Genomic DNA, 18,514 nt, shown 5'->3' with positions numbered 1-18,514 from the left:
TCATTTTGTTTTTAATTATTCTTTGTGGATGACACACAAACCGAACTTGTAATCTATTTGTGTGCCAAATGCTTAAATGCACAGATCTCATTTCTGCTCCCCCCGTTGCAACGTTCCTCGTGACTCAAATCTGATGAGCCGGTCTTCTTCGCGTCCATCTTCTCATGGATGTATGGTGGAAATAAAGGTGATCCTGGGAGTGGGGTGGGTAGTACAATAAGCTTTTAATCTGTTCAGTCATGTCTGAGGCAACAAATTCGCTTTAAAAAGATGTAAAAACACGAACACATATACGATGAAAATTTACAGGAAGATCACGATCCAATTAAATAATTCCCAAGGCAAATGGTGTAATAACTTATACACATTTTTATATTTGTCTCACTGTGCGCGCGCGTGTGTGGTCGTAGATGCTAGAATTTCATGATGCCATTGTCAAATCGTTTGTATTTATCAGCGTAAGCTTCATGGTTGTCACAATATTCATCATTATTGTCGTGAAAAGGAAATGAAAATGAAGATGTGTGTGACATCTGAGACATTCGGTACTGTTAGCATGGCGTCAGTCACCTTTTTGGGAACGGGGGAGGGGCTCCGTAACACTACATCAGCAACAAAACGTGTGATTAAAATCATATTTAACCTAATGTAGGCTCCAAGTTTTAAAACAAACTTTCTTTAGGGGGATCCAGCAGTAATAAATCCTTTTTTTTTTTTTTTTTTTTTTAAATTGGTTGATGGAAGGGAAAGGGGCGGGGCTTAGACAATCACAAATGTCCTCGTAATCTCAAACTGATCAAACGTCCTTCTGGCACAAAAAAAAAAAAAAAAAAAAAAGAAAAATCTCCTCTTGCACTTCTTTTTTTTTTTATTCTCTAGATGGTTTGTCAAGTTTCAGAAACAAAAACATCAACAAGGAAATGAAGAAAAACAGAGTCCACGGAGCTCCGAAAAGTCCGGTGCCCCCTGCTGCCCCGGGGTGGAGGTTCAGGAGGCTCCTAGTCCAGTTGCTCCTGCTTTATCCTGTTTGAATTGGGCCCCCGCTGACCCGTCCTCCTCAGCTCCCGCCGCAGGACGTACTCGCTGAACTGGGACGAGTCCACGCCGCCACCACAGGAGCCAGCAATCTCGAAGCCACGCTGTTGGAGACGCTCTAGAACCTGCGAAAGGCGGAGGACGACGTGTGAGACATCGGACTGGAAGTGTCTGTGACAAATCATGACAGGTTATGTAAAGTGTGTTTTTTTTTTTTTAAATGTGAGAGGAAGAAAAAACTTGACATGTGTGAATAATAAACGTTAACTGTAAATACTATGCTACAGCTAGGCACTTAGCTTAGCACAGAGAAGAAAAATGAGCGGAAACAAGGCTAGCCTGGCACAGCGATTCCAGGGGATGTTTTCGTTAGCATCTTGCTAGTTTCAGCTGCAAAAAGCTAAAGGCATGTAAAGGCAAATTTTTGAACGAATGCAGTATTTAACCTCACAATTTAACATCATAGTTAATGACAAACTATGTTAACTCCAAAGGGAAAACTACAGTTAGCTGATTAGCAACAAGTGGAAACTTTTCCAAAAAGTCACACGACACGTACAACATTCAAAATTTCAACATGGTACTATCGCGACGGGTTCAGCTTTGTCGAACTTTAACTTGTACAAAAACAAATACGACTGTGCTACAGATGTAACGTCACACAAGTTGACATCTTGGTACTTTTAGCTACAAGGAAATAAAAAGTGTGTTTTCATTGATTTTTGAAGAGTTGCAGCATTTGAATTGACGGGCCCGACGACGCGACGCCATTTTATGAAACCGCATCGTTTTTGGCCGATCATCCATGTGGCGCCGCGTTATAGGAGCCTGAAAACGGGGGTTGTTTTGAGAGCGGTTTGCACGGTGGAGCTTTGACGTGTGGACGGGCAAGACACGCATTTGTGGAGAACAGTGAGGTCATCGCCCCTCCTCTCGATCCGATAACCCCGCGACCCTCTCCGTTACGTCGCTTAACAACAACAATAATGGTGGACAACATGCTGCAGAAGCTACTGATGCCATTTGGATAAATGAGGATTAATCTCCGTGTCTTCCTCTAAGTTTTTGGTGTATTTCCGTGGCATAGTTACAGCGCCACCTAAAGGCTTGGCATATGTACTACATCGTTTTGAGCCGTGTTCATAAAAAAAAAAAAAAAAAAACAGGACAGGGCCTAACTCGGGGAGGCAGCGCCGCATGATTCGCTGCTTTTCAGATCTATTTAGATCGAATCTGAAAGATCTACTCTGAAAAGCAGCGGATAATGTGGAGCCGCCTCGCTGACGTAGATCTTTGGGATTGAGCTGCAGTAACAGTCGGCCTGCGACGGGAACGAATGCTACAGCTAGTGCCTTATTTAAAATCACTCAAGTTAGTTAAATCTAATCTAACAGTATGTCTTCATAGATTCAGGTTTAAGTTATTTTTCTGTTTGTAGTTAAATATCTAGTCTACCTCAGCATAAAGATGATTAAGAAATGGAAACAAGGCCAACTCTTTGCATGAGGGCCTTCTGAAGGTTTGGCTTTCACGCTTTAGACAGCGAGAAGCATTTTTGTGGATTCTGGACTCTCCCATGTGAACGTTTTTCCATTTTCTTAATGTAGTTTAGGTATATATAGTTGTACTTAAAGCACCGGGGAGCAGTGCTTACTCCATTCTCTTTAATTGTCTGATCTGGGAAGCAGCGAATCATGTGGCGCCGCCTCGCTGACGTAGATCTTTGGGATTGAGCTGCAGTAACGCTCGGCCTGCGACGGGAATCTGGACGAGAGTCTCTCCGGACTTTTTTCCTCTCGCATTGCCTCATTCTCATTGTTTGTGTGTGTGGCTGCCGCACGCCTTGCAGACATCCACAGACGTGTCCGGGGGGGGGGGGGGGGGGGGGGGGGCTGCTGCGGGATCACATTCCATCGAAGAGGCCCGGGGGGGGCGGCCACTTGGCTCCCCACCTTCTCTCGTCTCTCTTACTCCCCGTTCCACCCCAGGCCCGAGCCTCCGCCAAAACTACAAAGGTCCCCCTACTGCTGGCAGCTCTCTTCTCCGCTCCCCTTCCTTCTCCCGACCCCCCCCCACCACCACCACCCCGCCCTCCCCTCCATTAGCCGCAGATACAGCATTCACCGCCGGCGTGCTTTAATAACCAAACAGGATTATGGGCCCTGCCTGGGGACAAGCTGCCAGGGAGCATGCTCGCTCTGCGCACACACACACACACACACACACACACACACACTTCAGAGGCGGGTTTGTTTGTGTGTGTATGTGTGTGTGTTTTCTTTTTTTTGGGGTGGTGGGGTTGGAAGGAGGTGGAGATTGGACTTCCTCACAGTGGAGACGGAGTCCAGATCATTGTGAAATCTTTTCGAAAATGCTCGTCTGTGCTGAGTTATTGATGCGTGTCTGAGGACTTCACCATCAATGAATCAGAGGAATATCAATATGTAATCAGGGGAAATGCCGGATTGCCAAACACACACTTGATTGCAACAGTGAAGTTGAGAGAAAGGTGACTTTTTTTTCTTCTTGCTGAGAAGAGCAATAATCCTGATAGGAAATCTTTTCAGTCTTGCACACAAGTAACCTGTAAATCTTCTTTAGACCGAGTGCGATCTTCTTGTGTGCAGTTTGCATGTTCCCCCTCTTGTGCATTCGTTTCCCACCTCAGTCCAAACGGGCCTGATTTACTGAGATTCTGCACAAAGCCAGCCGATTTGCATTCTAATTATTTTTCAAACGAGAACAATCTGCTGGAAATGGTATCGTTTTTGTGTTTGTTTGCTTGAATTCTCGATGGAGTGATCAAATTAGCCCGTTTAATGGACTTTTTTTTTTTTTTAAAGTAGAATTTACTTATCTTGGTGCTCGATCAGTCTCAACGGGTTTAAACGATCCAAAACTTTTCCCATTTCTTTTTCTCAAACTTTCAAATTGTTGGTAAATGGAAATTACAAATGTGCTGAGAACGATCTGCTGGGAACGGGATCGTTTTTTGTGCTTGATTACTTATATTTTCCACAGGGTGATTGGATTAGCTTCTGTTTAATGGACTTTTTAAGCAAAATTTACTTACTTTACTGACTGTTTTCCAAAATATTTCCCATGTCTTCTGTCAGACTTTTAGATTTGTCGTCAATGGAAGCTACAACCTACTAGTCTCTTTTCCGTAGTGGATCGGATTAGGCACCGTATACTTGACTTTATAAGTAGAATTTACTTATTTTAACGCTCAAACAGTCTCAACGGGCTTCAGGTAATCCAAAATATTTCCTTTATTTTCTGTCAAACTTTTAGATTGTTGATAAATGGAAGTGGCAAGCATGCTGAGAACAATCCGTTAGAAATGTTATCGTTTTTGTGTTTTCTTAAAATCTCCACCGAGCGATCGAATGAGACCGTTTAATGGGCTTTTTAAGTAGAACTTACTTATCTTAGTGCTCGACAGGTTTTGAACGATACAAAACATTTCCCAATTCTCTCTGCCAAACTTTTAGATTATTGGTGAATGGACGTTACAAACCTGCTGAGAACGATGTACTGTAATGTTTGTTCGCTTAAATTCCCCATTGAATGACCGGATTAGCGCATTTAATGGACTTTTTAACTTATTTTACTGCCTATTTTTCAAAACATTTCCTATTTCTTTCGGTTAAACCTTTGATTAGTTGGTAAAAGGAAGTTACAAACATGTCGAGATTGATCTATGAGTGAAAAAATGAACAAATACAATTTTACATTTAAATGGAAAAAATATATATGATTGAAAACATTAAAGATGTTAATGTTTTTATTTATAAAAATATAATATTTTTTGTGTGTTCGCTTTATATAATATTTCTAAGTAGTAATTGAAAATAATCACTATAAACAGCTATTTCATCATCAATATTGTTATTGATTGCTACTATTATCCAAGATACATAATATTCCTTTTTTAATATCTTAATTTTTGATTGTACCTTCCATCAGGTTTGGAGTGGATCTGCTTCCTTCCAGCTCAAAACTGACAAAGATGCCTTTGATAACTGAAGATAAACTCTGTGCAACCTCGAATAATTTCAATCCCAGTAAAACGCTCTTTTCTCTGTCCAGGTTCTGGTACGAAAACCTTCCCAGAAAATGAGCCCGGCTAATTTGTTTGTCAGCAAAACAATAATTTGGTGCACAGAGTGGATTAAAAGGCCCGATTTTATTCTAAATTGAGCATCGATCGACCGACCGACCGACCTCAGGGGCATCATCTGATGTGTACCTCAGTGCTTCTCTACGCTCCCGATGTTCGTTCCCCATCGGTCTGAAAGTGTCGGCACTTCCAGTCAGTTCAAATCCGCCATTAAAGCCACAATTTCCACTTAAAGACCAAGGTTTCAATGTGAAGGATGGCTGTCCAGCAGCTCTGCAGACAAAAGTTCCCATCCAGTCAGATGTTGGGCTCGTGTAAGGACGGTTTGCTAAGTGAACGCTTTAAAGAACTCGTCGCGTTTCTTGGAATTGGATCAGATTAATAAAGATAATCGACCTGACATCAGTTCGCACTGTAACCGCGGACGAAGAAGAAGCTGAGTGACGAGTCCTCGAGGCTGACGGCTGCAGAGAGAAGCTGGTGAAAAGTGTTAGAAAATAATTAATTCAAAAAAAAAAAAAGGAGCTGAAGGGCTACCTGGACGGAGTTGAGGTGACAGTATCCGTTCAGGGGGAAGCGGATGACGTGCGTGGAGTCGTGGTTCCAGCCGGCGTTCACCGAGTTGCACATGACGTCGCCGATCTCCGGGAACACGTCCTCGATCAGGGCCTTGTCGCCGCTGAGCGTGATCCTCTCGCCCAGGTCGGGCGCCACGCGCACCACCAGGCACTCGCAGGGGCGCGACACCCTGGCCACCTCCTGGTCCTGGCGCCAGCGCTCCAGCTCGGCCAGCATGGGCTGCAGCTGGAAGTACCGCGCCTCCTCGTACAGCAGACTGTAGTCCTGCCAGAGCAAACATGATCATATAAGCGCCGGCACATCTGGCCAGATGAGAGCAGCAGCGTGTGAGGATTTGATGAGATATTTACAAATGCGGAAAAAAAAAAAAAAACACCCACACCTACTCTTTACTGTTGTGTATTATTCTACTTATTTTCACATAAAACACCTAATTTGAGAAATAAATGCATTTTTTATATATTTTTTTTGGTTCAACTCAAAACACAGAGGCTCCGTTTATACGACGTTTTCAAGTGAAAACGGAAAACTTATCTTAGGATTTGGGTTTCCGTTCACACGACGACGGTGCTCGGAGCCACTGTAAACGTGACTTTTTGAAAACGACTCCCAAAGTGGAACTTTTCGAAAACGCTCCGACTCAGTCTCCATGGAAACGTGTGAAAAACGCAACTTTTCCAAAATGCTGCGACTGCGCATGCGCACCACGGCTGTAGTAAATAGTTCTTCTGCACATGCTCAGTAGATAGACAATGACAACAACGGCGGCATCCAGGGAGTCATGACTCCCAGCTCATATTCTTTTTTTTTTTTTTATAGTTGAGTCAACTGTAACTTCATCGTCTGTCCAGACTGACGTCCATCTACTCCCACGGTTAATGTTTATGGAGTATTGTTGTCTGCACCCGTGTGTGTGTGTGTGTGTGTGCGTGGTTTCATTACAAACACAACCAACTCGTGGCCTGGCATTCCAACTACTTTGTTTTCAGTGCTTCTGCCGTTTCCGTGTTTTCAAAAAGTTTCCATGTAAACACAAAACTTTTGTGAGAAAAAGCCCAAATGCGTTTTCACTTAAAACTGGTAAGCCTGAGTCAGAATCAGAAGTACTTTATTAATCCCTGGGAGAAATGAGTTGACCGTTCCAGCAGCGGACCAGCCACAGAAATCCTACTTAAGAAAATCTGTATAAAATTTTGTAAAAATCTGACTTATTTTATAATTTCCAGCTTAAAATGTTTCTTGGGGAAATTGCTGTACAGTCCTGTTGATCTTCTATTGTCAATTCCAAAAAGTGCCTTATTCTGGGTTTCGCTGACATTTGCAAAGTGGGATTCAGGCCTCAAATAAATGATCCTGCAATTTGATGAGCTATTCAGCAAAACGGTACCCGGGATAAGCCTCACTGGATCGATTGGTGGTGTAATTGAAGACTCTTTTGCACTAGATACATGTGAACAGTGCACATGATCGAAGATGGTGGCAGCAGTTTCCAAAATTTGCAAAAAAAAACATTTGCATGTGAAATGCAGCAATTTGTGAAAGTGTATTCTGGAGCGACAAGCAAGTCTCACAATACGTGCACAAATACTCAAGTGGATGTTTGGCACAGATTAATGTATTCTGATCCACTAACTTCTAACAGTTTGAATGAAGCAGGAAGGAATGAGGAAGTTACCTCAGGATCCAGGAAGCAGCAATCTGAAGGTTAATGTCTGTTATGGTTGTTCTTTAAATAATATATTTCTGTGTGTGTGTGTGTCTGTCTTTTGGCTGCCGTTACAATGAAGGTTTATGAAGCATATTTAATTCATGGTTTTTCAGCCTCTTATGTCTTTTTATCTGGATTATCTGAAACTAATAGGGAAAACCTCCTGCTGGGAAAAGGCACCCCCCTGACCCCCCCTCCCCCGGAGAATCACTCTCTACATGAGGATTCTTTGTATATTTGAATATTTATGCAACAGGAATAAATAGTGTAGTCTATATTTTGCTGTAGTACAAAGAAAGATATCTCCATAAAATCAGATTTTTTTCCTCTTGAATGTGAATAAGAAGCAACACAATGCATGACCGAGCAATAAAGCGCAGTCGAGACACCATTCGGCAGAAATAACCAAGGATCCGTAGGAGAGGAGATGTGGTGCGACATGTAGCACAGGGTTTCACGAGGGGCATAGAGGCAGATCTTTTACCCCGGGGGGGGGAGGGGGGCGCAGGGCACAAAACTGCACCACATCTTCACTTCTTTTTCTGAAAACCCACCTAATGCGAGTCTGGCCTCGGCCTGAACTTTTTGTCTTTGCTTATTTTCCCCCCCCCGACATACTTTTCCCACCGATGGAGCCGCTGCAGCGCAGCCGGACAGCCCATCAGATAAATGTGGCTATTTGTTTTACCCCTGGGGCAACTTCAGTAATTACTGAACTAAATGGCACATATGAAACAGAAATGCTAATGTGTCACATACAGTGAGAGTCACTCTGGATGGAGGCTGGAGCCGCGGCCCGTTTGTTTGTTTGGTTACTGCACGCTGGAGGGAATCAAGCTGGGGGGAAAACATCTTGATCGAGCTCTGTGTCTCCACATATTTGGGCCCGGGCGTGCATTGTGTGTGGCGAGTCGCCGGACTGCTGACTGGGGCCGATGCGGCGTTACAGTGTGGAGGACGGAGGACGTGCACTCACTTTGAAGTCTTCTGGGATGAGGAGCTTGGACGTCCTGAGGAAGTTGAGGATGTAGCGGAACATGTGTCCATCCCTGTCAATGAAGTAGTGCTGCTTCAGGCTGTCCAGGACTATAGGCTCTGTGCCATCAAAGAGACGACCGATTCTGCCCACAGAGAGGGGGGAGGGAGGGGCAAGAAACCAAGATGAGGGAGGGGGGGGAAACATGAGGAGATTAACAATCACATTCATTCTTTATTTTAGCAATAGTTTCATAAATAAATGAATAAAAAAAAACTGAAATGTAAAAAAATCTATTAAAAAAGGAGAAAATAAGGAAAGAAGAGTATGAAAAACTAAAAAGGAAAAAAAATAAAAAAAATTTAAATATGAAATATTCAGAAAAAAGAGTAAAGACCATAAAACACTGGATAAAAAAGTAAAAAACTAAAATAAGAAAGAAAATTTCAAAAAAATAAATTGAAAATAATGACATGGAAGAAAATTGGAAAAAATTAAACAAAAAAATTGAAATATAAAAATACCGATTCTTTTTTTAAACAAGAAAAAAAAAAGCAAAAATCAATAAAAAAGAAAAAAGAAAAAAAAGAAAATGGCAATTTAGAAATTATGAAAAGCAGAGAAATGAAAAAAACAATACAAAAAGATAGAAATAAAAGAAATTAAAAAAAAGAAAGAAGCATAGACCGCAATAAAGCAGAGGAGAGTACAGCACAACACAGCAAAGAGAGTAAGAGATAGTAGAATAGTGCAAATTAGATCACAGTAGAGTAGAGTCACAGTATAGTAGAGGACAGTATAGTAAAGTAGAGAATATTATAGTAGAATCACAGTATTGTCAAGTATATGGCAGTCAAGCACAGTATACTAGAGTAGAGCAGAGTAGAGGCACAGGGGAGTGGAGGTCAGGTCCAGCTGGTGCCGGCCCGCCTCAGGCCGCCTGCCAGTCACCCTGCAGCCGACCCGGGAGCGACAGTCGGGCCTCGCGGCCTCCAGATGGCTCCGTGCCCTTTGGCTCTTTACTGCCGCTGTGACATCTGTCAGAATAACCAAGCTGCTTTTGTCTGGGCGCTGCACTTCCCCTCTCCGAGCTCCTACCAATTGTTTACAGCTTTAAAATAGCTGTGAGCTCCACTTCATGTGATCGCACCTCAGAAAACCCCACACCAACCAGACACACACTGCGTTTGCCGACGTCCCCCTCCTCCGAGTGCATCCGCGAGACGCTGATTTGACGAGATGTGACATTTGACTGTCACATAATGACATTAAACATTAAACAGGGTGACATTAAACTGCGAGGAGATTTTTGACAGCGCACCAAACACGTTTGGGCTCGCCTCCCAAAGACAACCGGCCACAATATTCAGAAAAGGAAAAGACGACGTGCAGACTCACCGGGATTCTGGGAATTTAGTTAAGGTGGCCAGACTGCTGGTGTACATGTGTCCGCCCACATCGATGTGCACAGGGGCGTTGGATTTGGTGAGCTGTGCAGCTGTTGGGATGCCCTGGCTACTCAAGGGAGACACTGGCGACCGTGTGATCATGGGCCTGGACATGCTGGAGCGGTTATCCTGAGAAACATGGAGACACAGGCTCAAGATGCTGCTGCTGCTGCTGCCAATACCAACTTAAAGTGCAATCACACGAAACCCACAGACTTAAGGGATTTATCAAACACAAACATAACTAGAGAAAGAAATCTTCTTTTTCAGTGCAACACTGCACAGAAACTTCTTTTTCTGCAGGAAAATCACAATTAAAAGGACGATGCATGTCAAAAATATGCAAATAAATAATAATAAAACACAGGAATGTACTTGCATAAGCATAAAAACACACGTTTCTGCTGAAAATCGATTCAATGTGGACCGATGCATCTATAGCAGTAAATCATAACCAGACACCAGAATCTGCATTTCTAGTGTAAAGTACTCAAGGGAAAAGAGTAGAGCTTCAGTTTCTGCAGCTAAACTGGAAAACTATACGCAGGCTGTAGGATGCAGCATGTGTCAAAGACATAAATAAATCATAATCTGCTGCTTCTCTAGCGCACAAACTTCTGTGTCTGCTGCAGAACCAACATAACTGATAGATTTAGCACATTGATAATGCACAAGAATGTTTTTTTTTTTTGGACTTTACATACTGTGGAGTGAAGCGTATGAGCATTTAAATGAGACTCCAACAGTTGTGGGCAGGCCGAGAAGACGTAAATCATGGTAAGACACAAGAATGCTGCTTTCTTACAATGGCACACTCCAGAGTGAGGAGTCGAGAATGAGTTTGGTTTCTGTCTTTCTCTCTCCGAGATGGAGCAGCCTGACCTTGACCTGAATGTTGCCACAAGCATCCACTCCTGTGGGCCACAATCTTGCAAAAAAAAAAAAATAAGCCAAATTAATTTGGAGCATCAATCTCAGTCTCAGGGAATATGAGCAATAAAGTGATTTGAATTCTGGTAATAGGATTTGGAAAAGACTTGTCTCATGTTAACCTACAAACACGGATTTCTCGGAAGGAAGGAAGGAAGGAGATGAAATGGGATGTAAAAGTTTGCAGATGTGACAGGAGGAGGAGAAGTCACAGATCCAGTGGATCAAAGTGTTGCAGAAAGTGACAGATCGACCCGGTTATTCTCCTGCACCCCCCCCCCCCCCCCCCCCCACTCTTCCCCCCTCCCCCCCTCCGCTCTCTGTGCGTGCACGGCTCCGGACCTGGCGCGCGCGCCTCACCTGCGCCGGCATCACGGTGGTCGGGGAGGACGTCAGCGCGTGGTGGTGGTCGTTCTGCTTGAGCGACGCGGCGTGGATCGGCTCCCCGCGGACGGCGAACAGCAGCGCCGGCTCGCGGCACTCGGCGCCCCGCGCCGGCAGCCGCTTGAGGGACGCGTGCACGGACTCGTCCGCGGAGCCGACCGGCCGCGGCCGCTTCCGAGCCTTCTGATGCGTTAAGTCCATGATATCCGTTTCGTCCATGGCAGCTCAGTTTTGTTTTTGTTTTTTTTCAAAAAAATTAAATACGTTGTTGTTGTTTTTTTAATCCCTTATCTTTTGCCTCCAAACGCACGTGCCAGATGTGAAGACGCGCGCGGAGCGAGTGAGGAGCGGCTCGTCGCGCGGAGCAGCGTCTTTGCAGTGGTGGGAGAGAAGTCAAAGCCCCCCGACAACACGAGCATTGTAGCGCCCGCGGCTCTTTTGGGGCTGTCGCTGTTTCAGGGGCAGGTATGTGTGGCGCATTTCTCTTTTCTTCCCCCGGAATAATAAGGAATGAAAAAACAAAAAAAAGGAAAACAAATCCTGCCCAGGCGTCGAGCGTACGTCAACGTGCACATCTGGACTTCTGCGCACAGCTGGCTGCCCTTTGCCCCAATACCCCCAACCCCCCCCCCCACACACACACTCCCAGTATTGTTCACAACCTCTCCCAACTGCAAGTTCAAAGCCTGTGATGACCCACAGCTCACGTGCACGAATAATTAGTCATTGCAATATTGACAAAAAACACTCTTTTACATCAGACGTGACTCATCCCATCACATCAAATACACTGAAAGCATCTTTTTGACAGAAATCCACCAAACAAGTTCAAACTTTAAAGGGTTCCTCATGGAAAATGACACGTAAACGTCATTTGTGACAATAAACACGCACATCATCCCTGCAGGAGTCTCCATTCATGTCGTTTTCTAAGGTTTAGAAAAGCATGGATACCAGTGCTTTTAGTTTTGCTTTGTTTCTTGATATAGGCGCCTCACATCACAAGTTCAATGCATTTCTAGTCCCCCCTGGTGGTGCAATGGGTTAAGTCTTGACCTTGAGTGTGGGGGGATCGAGTTTGAATCCCAGTTGCAGCAGGAAGGAATAGAGAGGAAGACATGGTGACTTTCTGGGAAACGGAACAGCTTAAATCGACAGCTAGGAGGAATTACATTATCTATTGAAACTTCAGTTACTGATTTCATAATAGTAATCCTTCATGTTTCCAAAGATACTAGTGTGAAAGTGATGTGTTACTTTACTTGTCAGAGGGGAAGTGAACACACATTCCCAAAGAAGTTCCAAGTCTATTTAAAACATTAATGCTTCCGGTCTTCACTATATAAAACCCATGAATTATTTAAGCTTAGTGAAATAGCAACCATTAAGGTAGCACTTTTTACTAATAGTTAATCAGGAAAGAGAGAGAAATTTACATGTCAAGCTCACTGAAACTCAAGTACTCACTAAGTAATAGTAATCAGTTCCTGGTGCGAAGGCAGAGAGCCCGCGTTGATGTCGAGGGGTGATAAGCTCACATTTCCAGTGTGCAGGGCTCCACAATAGACTCCTATGGAGGCAGACGGGCTGAATCTGGACATATAAGTTTTAAAAATATGCATCTTTTGTGTTTTTATGTATGCCATCGGTCGAAGTACTTTTAGTTTACATTGCACACATTAACAAAATGATCTAAGCTTAGTGAAATAGTAACTGTTTAGTCAGTTAATGCTAAATGTGGGCTCATATTTTTATGGTAGGAACGTCTCAATGTGGCATCAGATGGAAAGTAAACAGAAACAATCATGGAGATTAAAAGTTAAAATTTTGTGGAGACTGGCTCTTTATAAATGGAAAAAAAAACAAGTGAACAAACGTAAACGTTGACTCGATCTATATTCATCCTATGCGGTGAGAATCAGTTAAGAAGCCCCGATGGAGCAGTTGAGGCCTGAAACGACGACGCTTCAAGTGAAAACGCATCGTTTTGGCATTTCTTTGGTTTCAGTTTAGTTTTGCATCTTTGCGTTGCGAAAACTGCAGAAACACTGAAAACGATGTAGTTAGCATGTCGGGCCACGAGTGGGCGCTGTTGGTTGTTTTTGTAATGAAACCACACACGCATGCGGATAACGACACGCTACAGCATTAATAATTGCGAGAACGCCGACATTCGTATGGACAGACGACCAAGTTGGATTGTTCTTACGGTGACTGTCAAAATAAAAGCACCAAGTCCCAGGAGAATATAGACTTGGAGTCATGACACTCTGGAGGAAATATTGTTAATGTCCATCTACTGAGCATGTGCAGAAGAACTATTTACTGCGGCCGTGGAGCGCATGCACAGTAGCAGAATCTCTGAAAAGTTGCGTTTTCTCCCGTTTCCACGGAAACGGAGTCACAAAGTTGCACATTGGGAGTCGTTTTCATTTACATATTAGTCAGATACTCTGCCAAACGCATCAGATTTACAGTAATCTGTTACTTTAGGAGCCGGGGCAGAAGATGGCGGGTGGGCGTAAGAACAAACACGGTCCACGATGGATCATTAGATCTCTGCACAGCTTCACAAAGTGCTCCGTTTTTAACATGATATAGTTTTGAAGTCAACTACTTTCCCTGAATAATACATGGAGGGGGATAATTATCTGCTCTTTCCAGTGAAGTAGGGGTCAAAGCCCTCTTGTGCCCCCCCCCCGTACCATTTTCGCATATGCCCTGGTGAAAACATGAGCTCTAGCGTGCGACGGCTGTGGAGTGTAAACACCACCGATGGTATCACGGAGCGTAAAGCCAGACCGCAACACGTCCGACTGGGCTTTGAAAGTATCCCGCCACATGCGACGCGGCACCCCCCCCACATAAAATGCAGGGAATCCACAATTTTTAATAACATTCAGATTAAAATTAATTAGTTCAACCACTGGCCTTAAAACATCCACACTCCCGCTTCTCATTGGCAGTGTGAGTTTCACACCTAGATACCCAATTAGCAATTAAGCTTGCCTTTGAGTGTAAGGCCTCCAATGCGGTGTGTGATCCTGGTCTGATTTGCATGCCACTTGTGCACGCGCTGATAAGCGCAGGCAGCAGCCATACATAGTTTTAAAATTCAACTCCAGAATCCCTCGCAGAAGGCAAAGGGGCCTGCGGGGCACGAGAGAGAGAAATCACATGGCTGCTCTTCAAAAGGGGACCTGTGTAAGGCAGCCGGCAAAGTGCGTGGGATCACACTCAGAATGCAGGTAATTTGTTCCCTGACTAATTTGTGGAGATGGTGTGTGTGTGTGTGTGTGTGAGAGAGAGAGGGAGCGAGTGTGTGTGTGTGTGTGCCTGTGGAGAGTAAGTTCTGAAAACAGCTTGGTGGAATTGGATTTCCTCAAAGCCTTGTCATCGCAAAGGTGGATTGAGTGTAAAATCTGTAAGGCATTATGGAAAATTGCAGGGGAGAAAGAAGAGAGAGTGAAAGAGAACGGGCGGATGGGTGGGCGGCGGTGGTGGGTGGGTGGGTGGGAGGGTGGAGGAGGGTGGTGGTGAGTGAGTTTAGTGCTTATATCACAGAAATCTCTCTCGGAGTTGGGAGGGAATAAAGATCGTCAAAACTCCACCGGAGGAGCCGCCATCAGCGACCACCGCACCCGCTCGTCCTACCTGTTGCTGTGAACCAAATCAAAACCTCTGCGCTCGGCGATTCTTTCCATCGCCGCACAAGCAAACCAACAAAACGGGCCTGAAAGCGCTTTTTTTTTTTTTTCCCTTCTTCTTCCCAACAGGCAAAAGGCCGATTAAATCAACTCCCTTTTCAACTTTAAGGAACAAACCGCTGCACATTACAACCCACAAAGTGCTCTTGTCTGATACTGTAATGATCAAAAGGGAGGGGGGAAGGGAGGAGGGGGGTGGGGGGGGAATGCAGCAGCAACTTTAAATTGTCCAATCCCACAATGCAACTCTCCTCACTGTTTCGACATATCGTGCAAGACACAATTAGCATTTCAGATCAGAGCATTAACATTCGGTTTGGAGGCGAGCAGACGAGTATTTACATAATCTGGAAGGGTTGTCTCTACGACCCCCCCCCCCCCCCCCCCACATTTGTGTCAAATGTCCACACAGGCAGCTCAGACTTTGGGTGAACTTGAGTCACTATCGTGGCAAGAAGAGAGCAATTATCTTATCAGATGGACTTTTTTTTATTTTTTTATTAGGCTTCATAAGTGAATTCCACACAACTTGGAAGCAATTTATTTATCTTTTTGCTGAAACGTTGGAAAAAGGAAATATTTATTGGTCTAAAAATATCTTTAAATTAAATAGTGTTTACATTATCTAAAGCCATGACAAAATGAAAAAAAATCTATATATTTTCTCATTAATATTATTAAAGCAAGACTTTCAAAAATTGTTTCTTCTTCACAACTTACAATGAACTCATTGGTCAAAATGTATTTTGTGCAACGATTACCAATATTTAGTAATTGTTGCTCATAATAAAACCCTTGTAAGGTTAAAAATGTGATAAATTGACCTTAAATGCTCGATAAAATACTACATTTACAATATCTTTACATTTGAATCAACAAAACCTATGAAATATATATGTATGCAATATAAAAATGTATTAATTGTCATGTGTATGTTTAAAAAATAATGAAGCAGTATTCATGTAACATTCAATGAGTAGATCTTTTCGTCTTGTGACTTTTATATATAATAGACATTCAACTTATACAAAAAGTTGGATTATTTCATCTGCATAGCCAGTCTGTGAGATGTTTCGTGAGTGTAGAAAGTCTATTTTAGTATAAACGCAGTGGAAAAAGTTAAAATTTGGGCAGCAAATAGACGTTAGAGTGATCAACTGGCAAAGAGGAAATCAATCCCATTCGAGCTGACAACTCTTTGATTTGACCTTTAAAATAGAAAATCTCAGCATGATATATAGGCAAAATATATAAATTCCAATGATTCTGACTCATTGAGTAAAAACCTATTTGATAAAAAACTTGTAACTTCTAAATAGTTGAAGATTTTACATCCAATGACTCACATAATAGAGTTGCAGTTCAAGTAGAACCACATGTCGATGTTTATTAGTGAGCGACTGCAACAGAGAACATCACAGCCAAAGGAGGTGAAGTCCTACAAAGAGACAGAGCAGCACAAAAACGGCAAAACACTTTGAAAAAAAAAAATCCTCTCAGATGGGTTTAAGTGCAACTTTTCCCCGGAAAAAGGCGCACAGAAGTTGCACGTGCAGTAACGTGCTGTGGTTTAGTTACAGCGCCATCAGGTGATCAGAGCTGACAGATCATCATCCACCCATTCACTGTGGAACTGGTGAAACTGGTTGTTGGCGTTTTTTTTTTTTCTCCCCTTCCCTCCTGTCTCATGTGACCAAAACATGGAGGTTTTCCCTTTTATCTTTTAATATTCTTATTTCACCTCCCCTGCGTTTTACGGTGGAAAATGTTTCCAAAAGAGTCTTTTTTTTTCTTTCTGGGTTTTGGCCGCAAAAAAACAAAGTACACACAAGAGCAGAGGTAGACGTTTGTATGCACAGTGTTGTAGTTTTGTTTGGAAAGTAAGTACACCGTGTTAGTTAAGAGCTACTTAAGTTGAGTGTGTGTTTGCCGATTCGCGTCCGGACCTTGGAGCAGATTACGCACGGCGCAGTCAGACATGGAGGAGGAGGAGGAGGAGGAAGAGGAATCGGGCAAAGGAAAATAAAGAGGAATCGGCTCCAATTCCTGTCTGCTTTTACATAAATGTGACTCTCCTAACGCGGTATTAAAAGGATGATTCACGGATTCTGCACTGACGTGTGTAGAAAGGTACATCCTGTCATACAGAAGGAGAAATCCGCCTGCGGCGAAATTACTCCACAATGGCGTCTTTCATTAGGAGATCTGGGGCAGCCAGGAAATGGAACTGTTCACAAAAAACACACGAAGTGGGCTCCGAACATCTCCACGGGAGAGACGACACAAAACACACGACGCGCGTTTCGAGTAAGTTAGGAGCAAGTTGTGCCGCGACGGAGGCTGGGTTTTTTTTTTTTTTTTTTTTTTCCCGGAGCCCGAAACGCGCCAGGAGCGAATTCACACGGTGGATAAAGTGGAGTGTTGCTGCTCGACAAGACCGCGCCGTAATCCGCGTTTCTCCGAACGACGCACGAAAAAAAAACCCCAAACAAAATACATGAATCCTCCTATATCACAGACACGTACAGTAAGCAAGGAACAATAGCCAGGAAGTGGTTAAAGCGCTCTCTTTTTTTTTTAAAGAACTGTACCGCTCGAATCGCTTGGCACATGCGTAAAAGCTGCTGCGCCTCAACGTCCCAGTCCATCCGAGCTCGGAAATAACAGCAAACCAAATAAATCTTCGCTTACCTGAAACATGGAGCGGCACAAAGTGGCACCTTTTCTTTCTCTTTATTTGTTTCCTTTCCGATTTGGCCCCACGGTCTGCTTGCTCTTCCTACACCAGTGAGAAATGCAATAGCTTGGCTAAGGTAGACAGAACAAAATACAGAGAATACTTGCTCCGGGGCTCCGAAACCCCTCAAGGCAAAGATCAGGATACAATTAGCTCATGTCTCTGCCCCAGTCTAAACCAATCTGCGGAATAAAACTGCCAGCAGAAAAAAAAAAAAAAAGAAAAAGAAAGAAAGGCAGAGGGAAGAGATCACAGCAGCAGCGCCCCAGTCTTTGTCGAGTTTATGTTTTTTTATAAAATCAAATAAATAATTTTTTGCCTGCATTTACAACACCCGCAACCCCTCCTGCCTCCAACTTGCCTCCTTCTCGGAGAGGAGCTGATTTTAATCGTTATGATTAGTTTTGATGTAACGTTCCCCGGGGGCATTTCTACAAATGGATGGAGTGTTTCTCTGCCAGGGAGGAAAAGCAGCAGATGATGATAATTATATAGATTGTTGGTGGAGTCCTTTGATTTCTCTTCCTCCTCATTTTCTTCCTCAATATAACCTGTGTAGTCTTCCTCTTCCCCCCCGTTTTTTTTTTTTCTTTCTTTTTTTTCAAACCATAAATACACTTGTTGATTAGTCTGGAATCAACTTATAATGCAATAATCTGAGTTTTTCTCCCCTTTTCTAATCTTTTCCGTCTCCTTTCCTCCCTTTGGACAACCTCCAAATGACGTGGTTGTATAAATAAGCACTTGCAGCTTGCCTTGCCTCAATCAAGTCTGAATCAGTGCCCGAGGGTGATGTGCGAGCTCATTTCAAATGTTCAACCATGCATGATTTCAGGAAGATTGAGGCACTTCTGAGGCTTTTCAGAATGACTTTGGGGGATGCGCAC

The 18,514-nt window shown here is 43.5% G+C and overlaps 1 protein-coding gene across 4 annotated transcripts; it reads right to left on the bottom strand.

Moving 5' to 3' along the window:
- Positions 1 to 201: 201 nt before the first annotated feature.
- LOC308110772 (BTB/POZ domain-containing protein KCTD1) lies at positions 202 to 18,275 on the bottom strand. Of its 4 annotated transcripts, none has more exons than XM_080465332.1 (6): positions 17,989 to 18,275; positions 17,582 to 17,669; positions 9,820 to 9,998; positions 8,422 to 8,566; positions 5,696 to 6,001; positions 202 to 1,160 (listed from the first exon to the last, which is right to left on the bottom strand). In XM_080465332.1, exons 2-6 carry the CDS (start codon positions 17,588 to 17,590, stop codon positions 999 to 1,001), a joined length of 801 nt encoding a protein of 266 aa, XP_080321458.1. In that variant the 5' UTR covers positions 17,591 to 17,669; positions 17,989 to 18,275; the 3' UTR covers positions 202 to 998. The 4 variants fall into 4 exon arrangements, with proteins under 4 accessions (XP_080321458.1, XP_080321460.1, XP_080321459.1 ...); XM_080465334.1 differs by having other exon boundaries at positions 17,582 to 17,665; positions 17,985 to 18,029; XM_080465333.1 differs by having other exon boundaries at positions 17,775 to 18,000.
- Positions 18,276 to 18,514: the final 239 nt, after the last annotated feature.

This window comes from Lipophrys pholis (genome assembly GCF_963383615.2).
Source record: "Lipophrys pholis genome assembly, chromosome: 1".
NCBI classification, from domain to species: Eukaryota; Metazoa; Chordata; class Actinopteri; order Blenniiformes; family Blenniidae; genus Lipophrys; species Lipophrys pholis.
This window is presented reverse-complemented; position numbering and strand designations above follow the sequence as displayed.

Coding starts and splice junctions, on each gene's coding strand:
- LOC308110772 (XM_080465331.1), bottom strand. CDS start 11,402: ATGGACGAAACGGATATCATGGACTTAACGCATCAGAAGGCTCGGAAG. Junction 6,002..8,421: donor TCATCCCAGAAGACTTCAAA/GTGAGTGCACGT, acceptor TTGCTCTGGCAG/GACTACAGTCTGCTGTACGA. Junction 1,161..5,695: donor GTCACCTCAACTCCGTCCAG/GTAGCCCTTCAG, acceptor CGCCTTTCGCAG/GTTCTAGAGCGTCTCCAACA.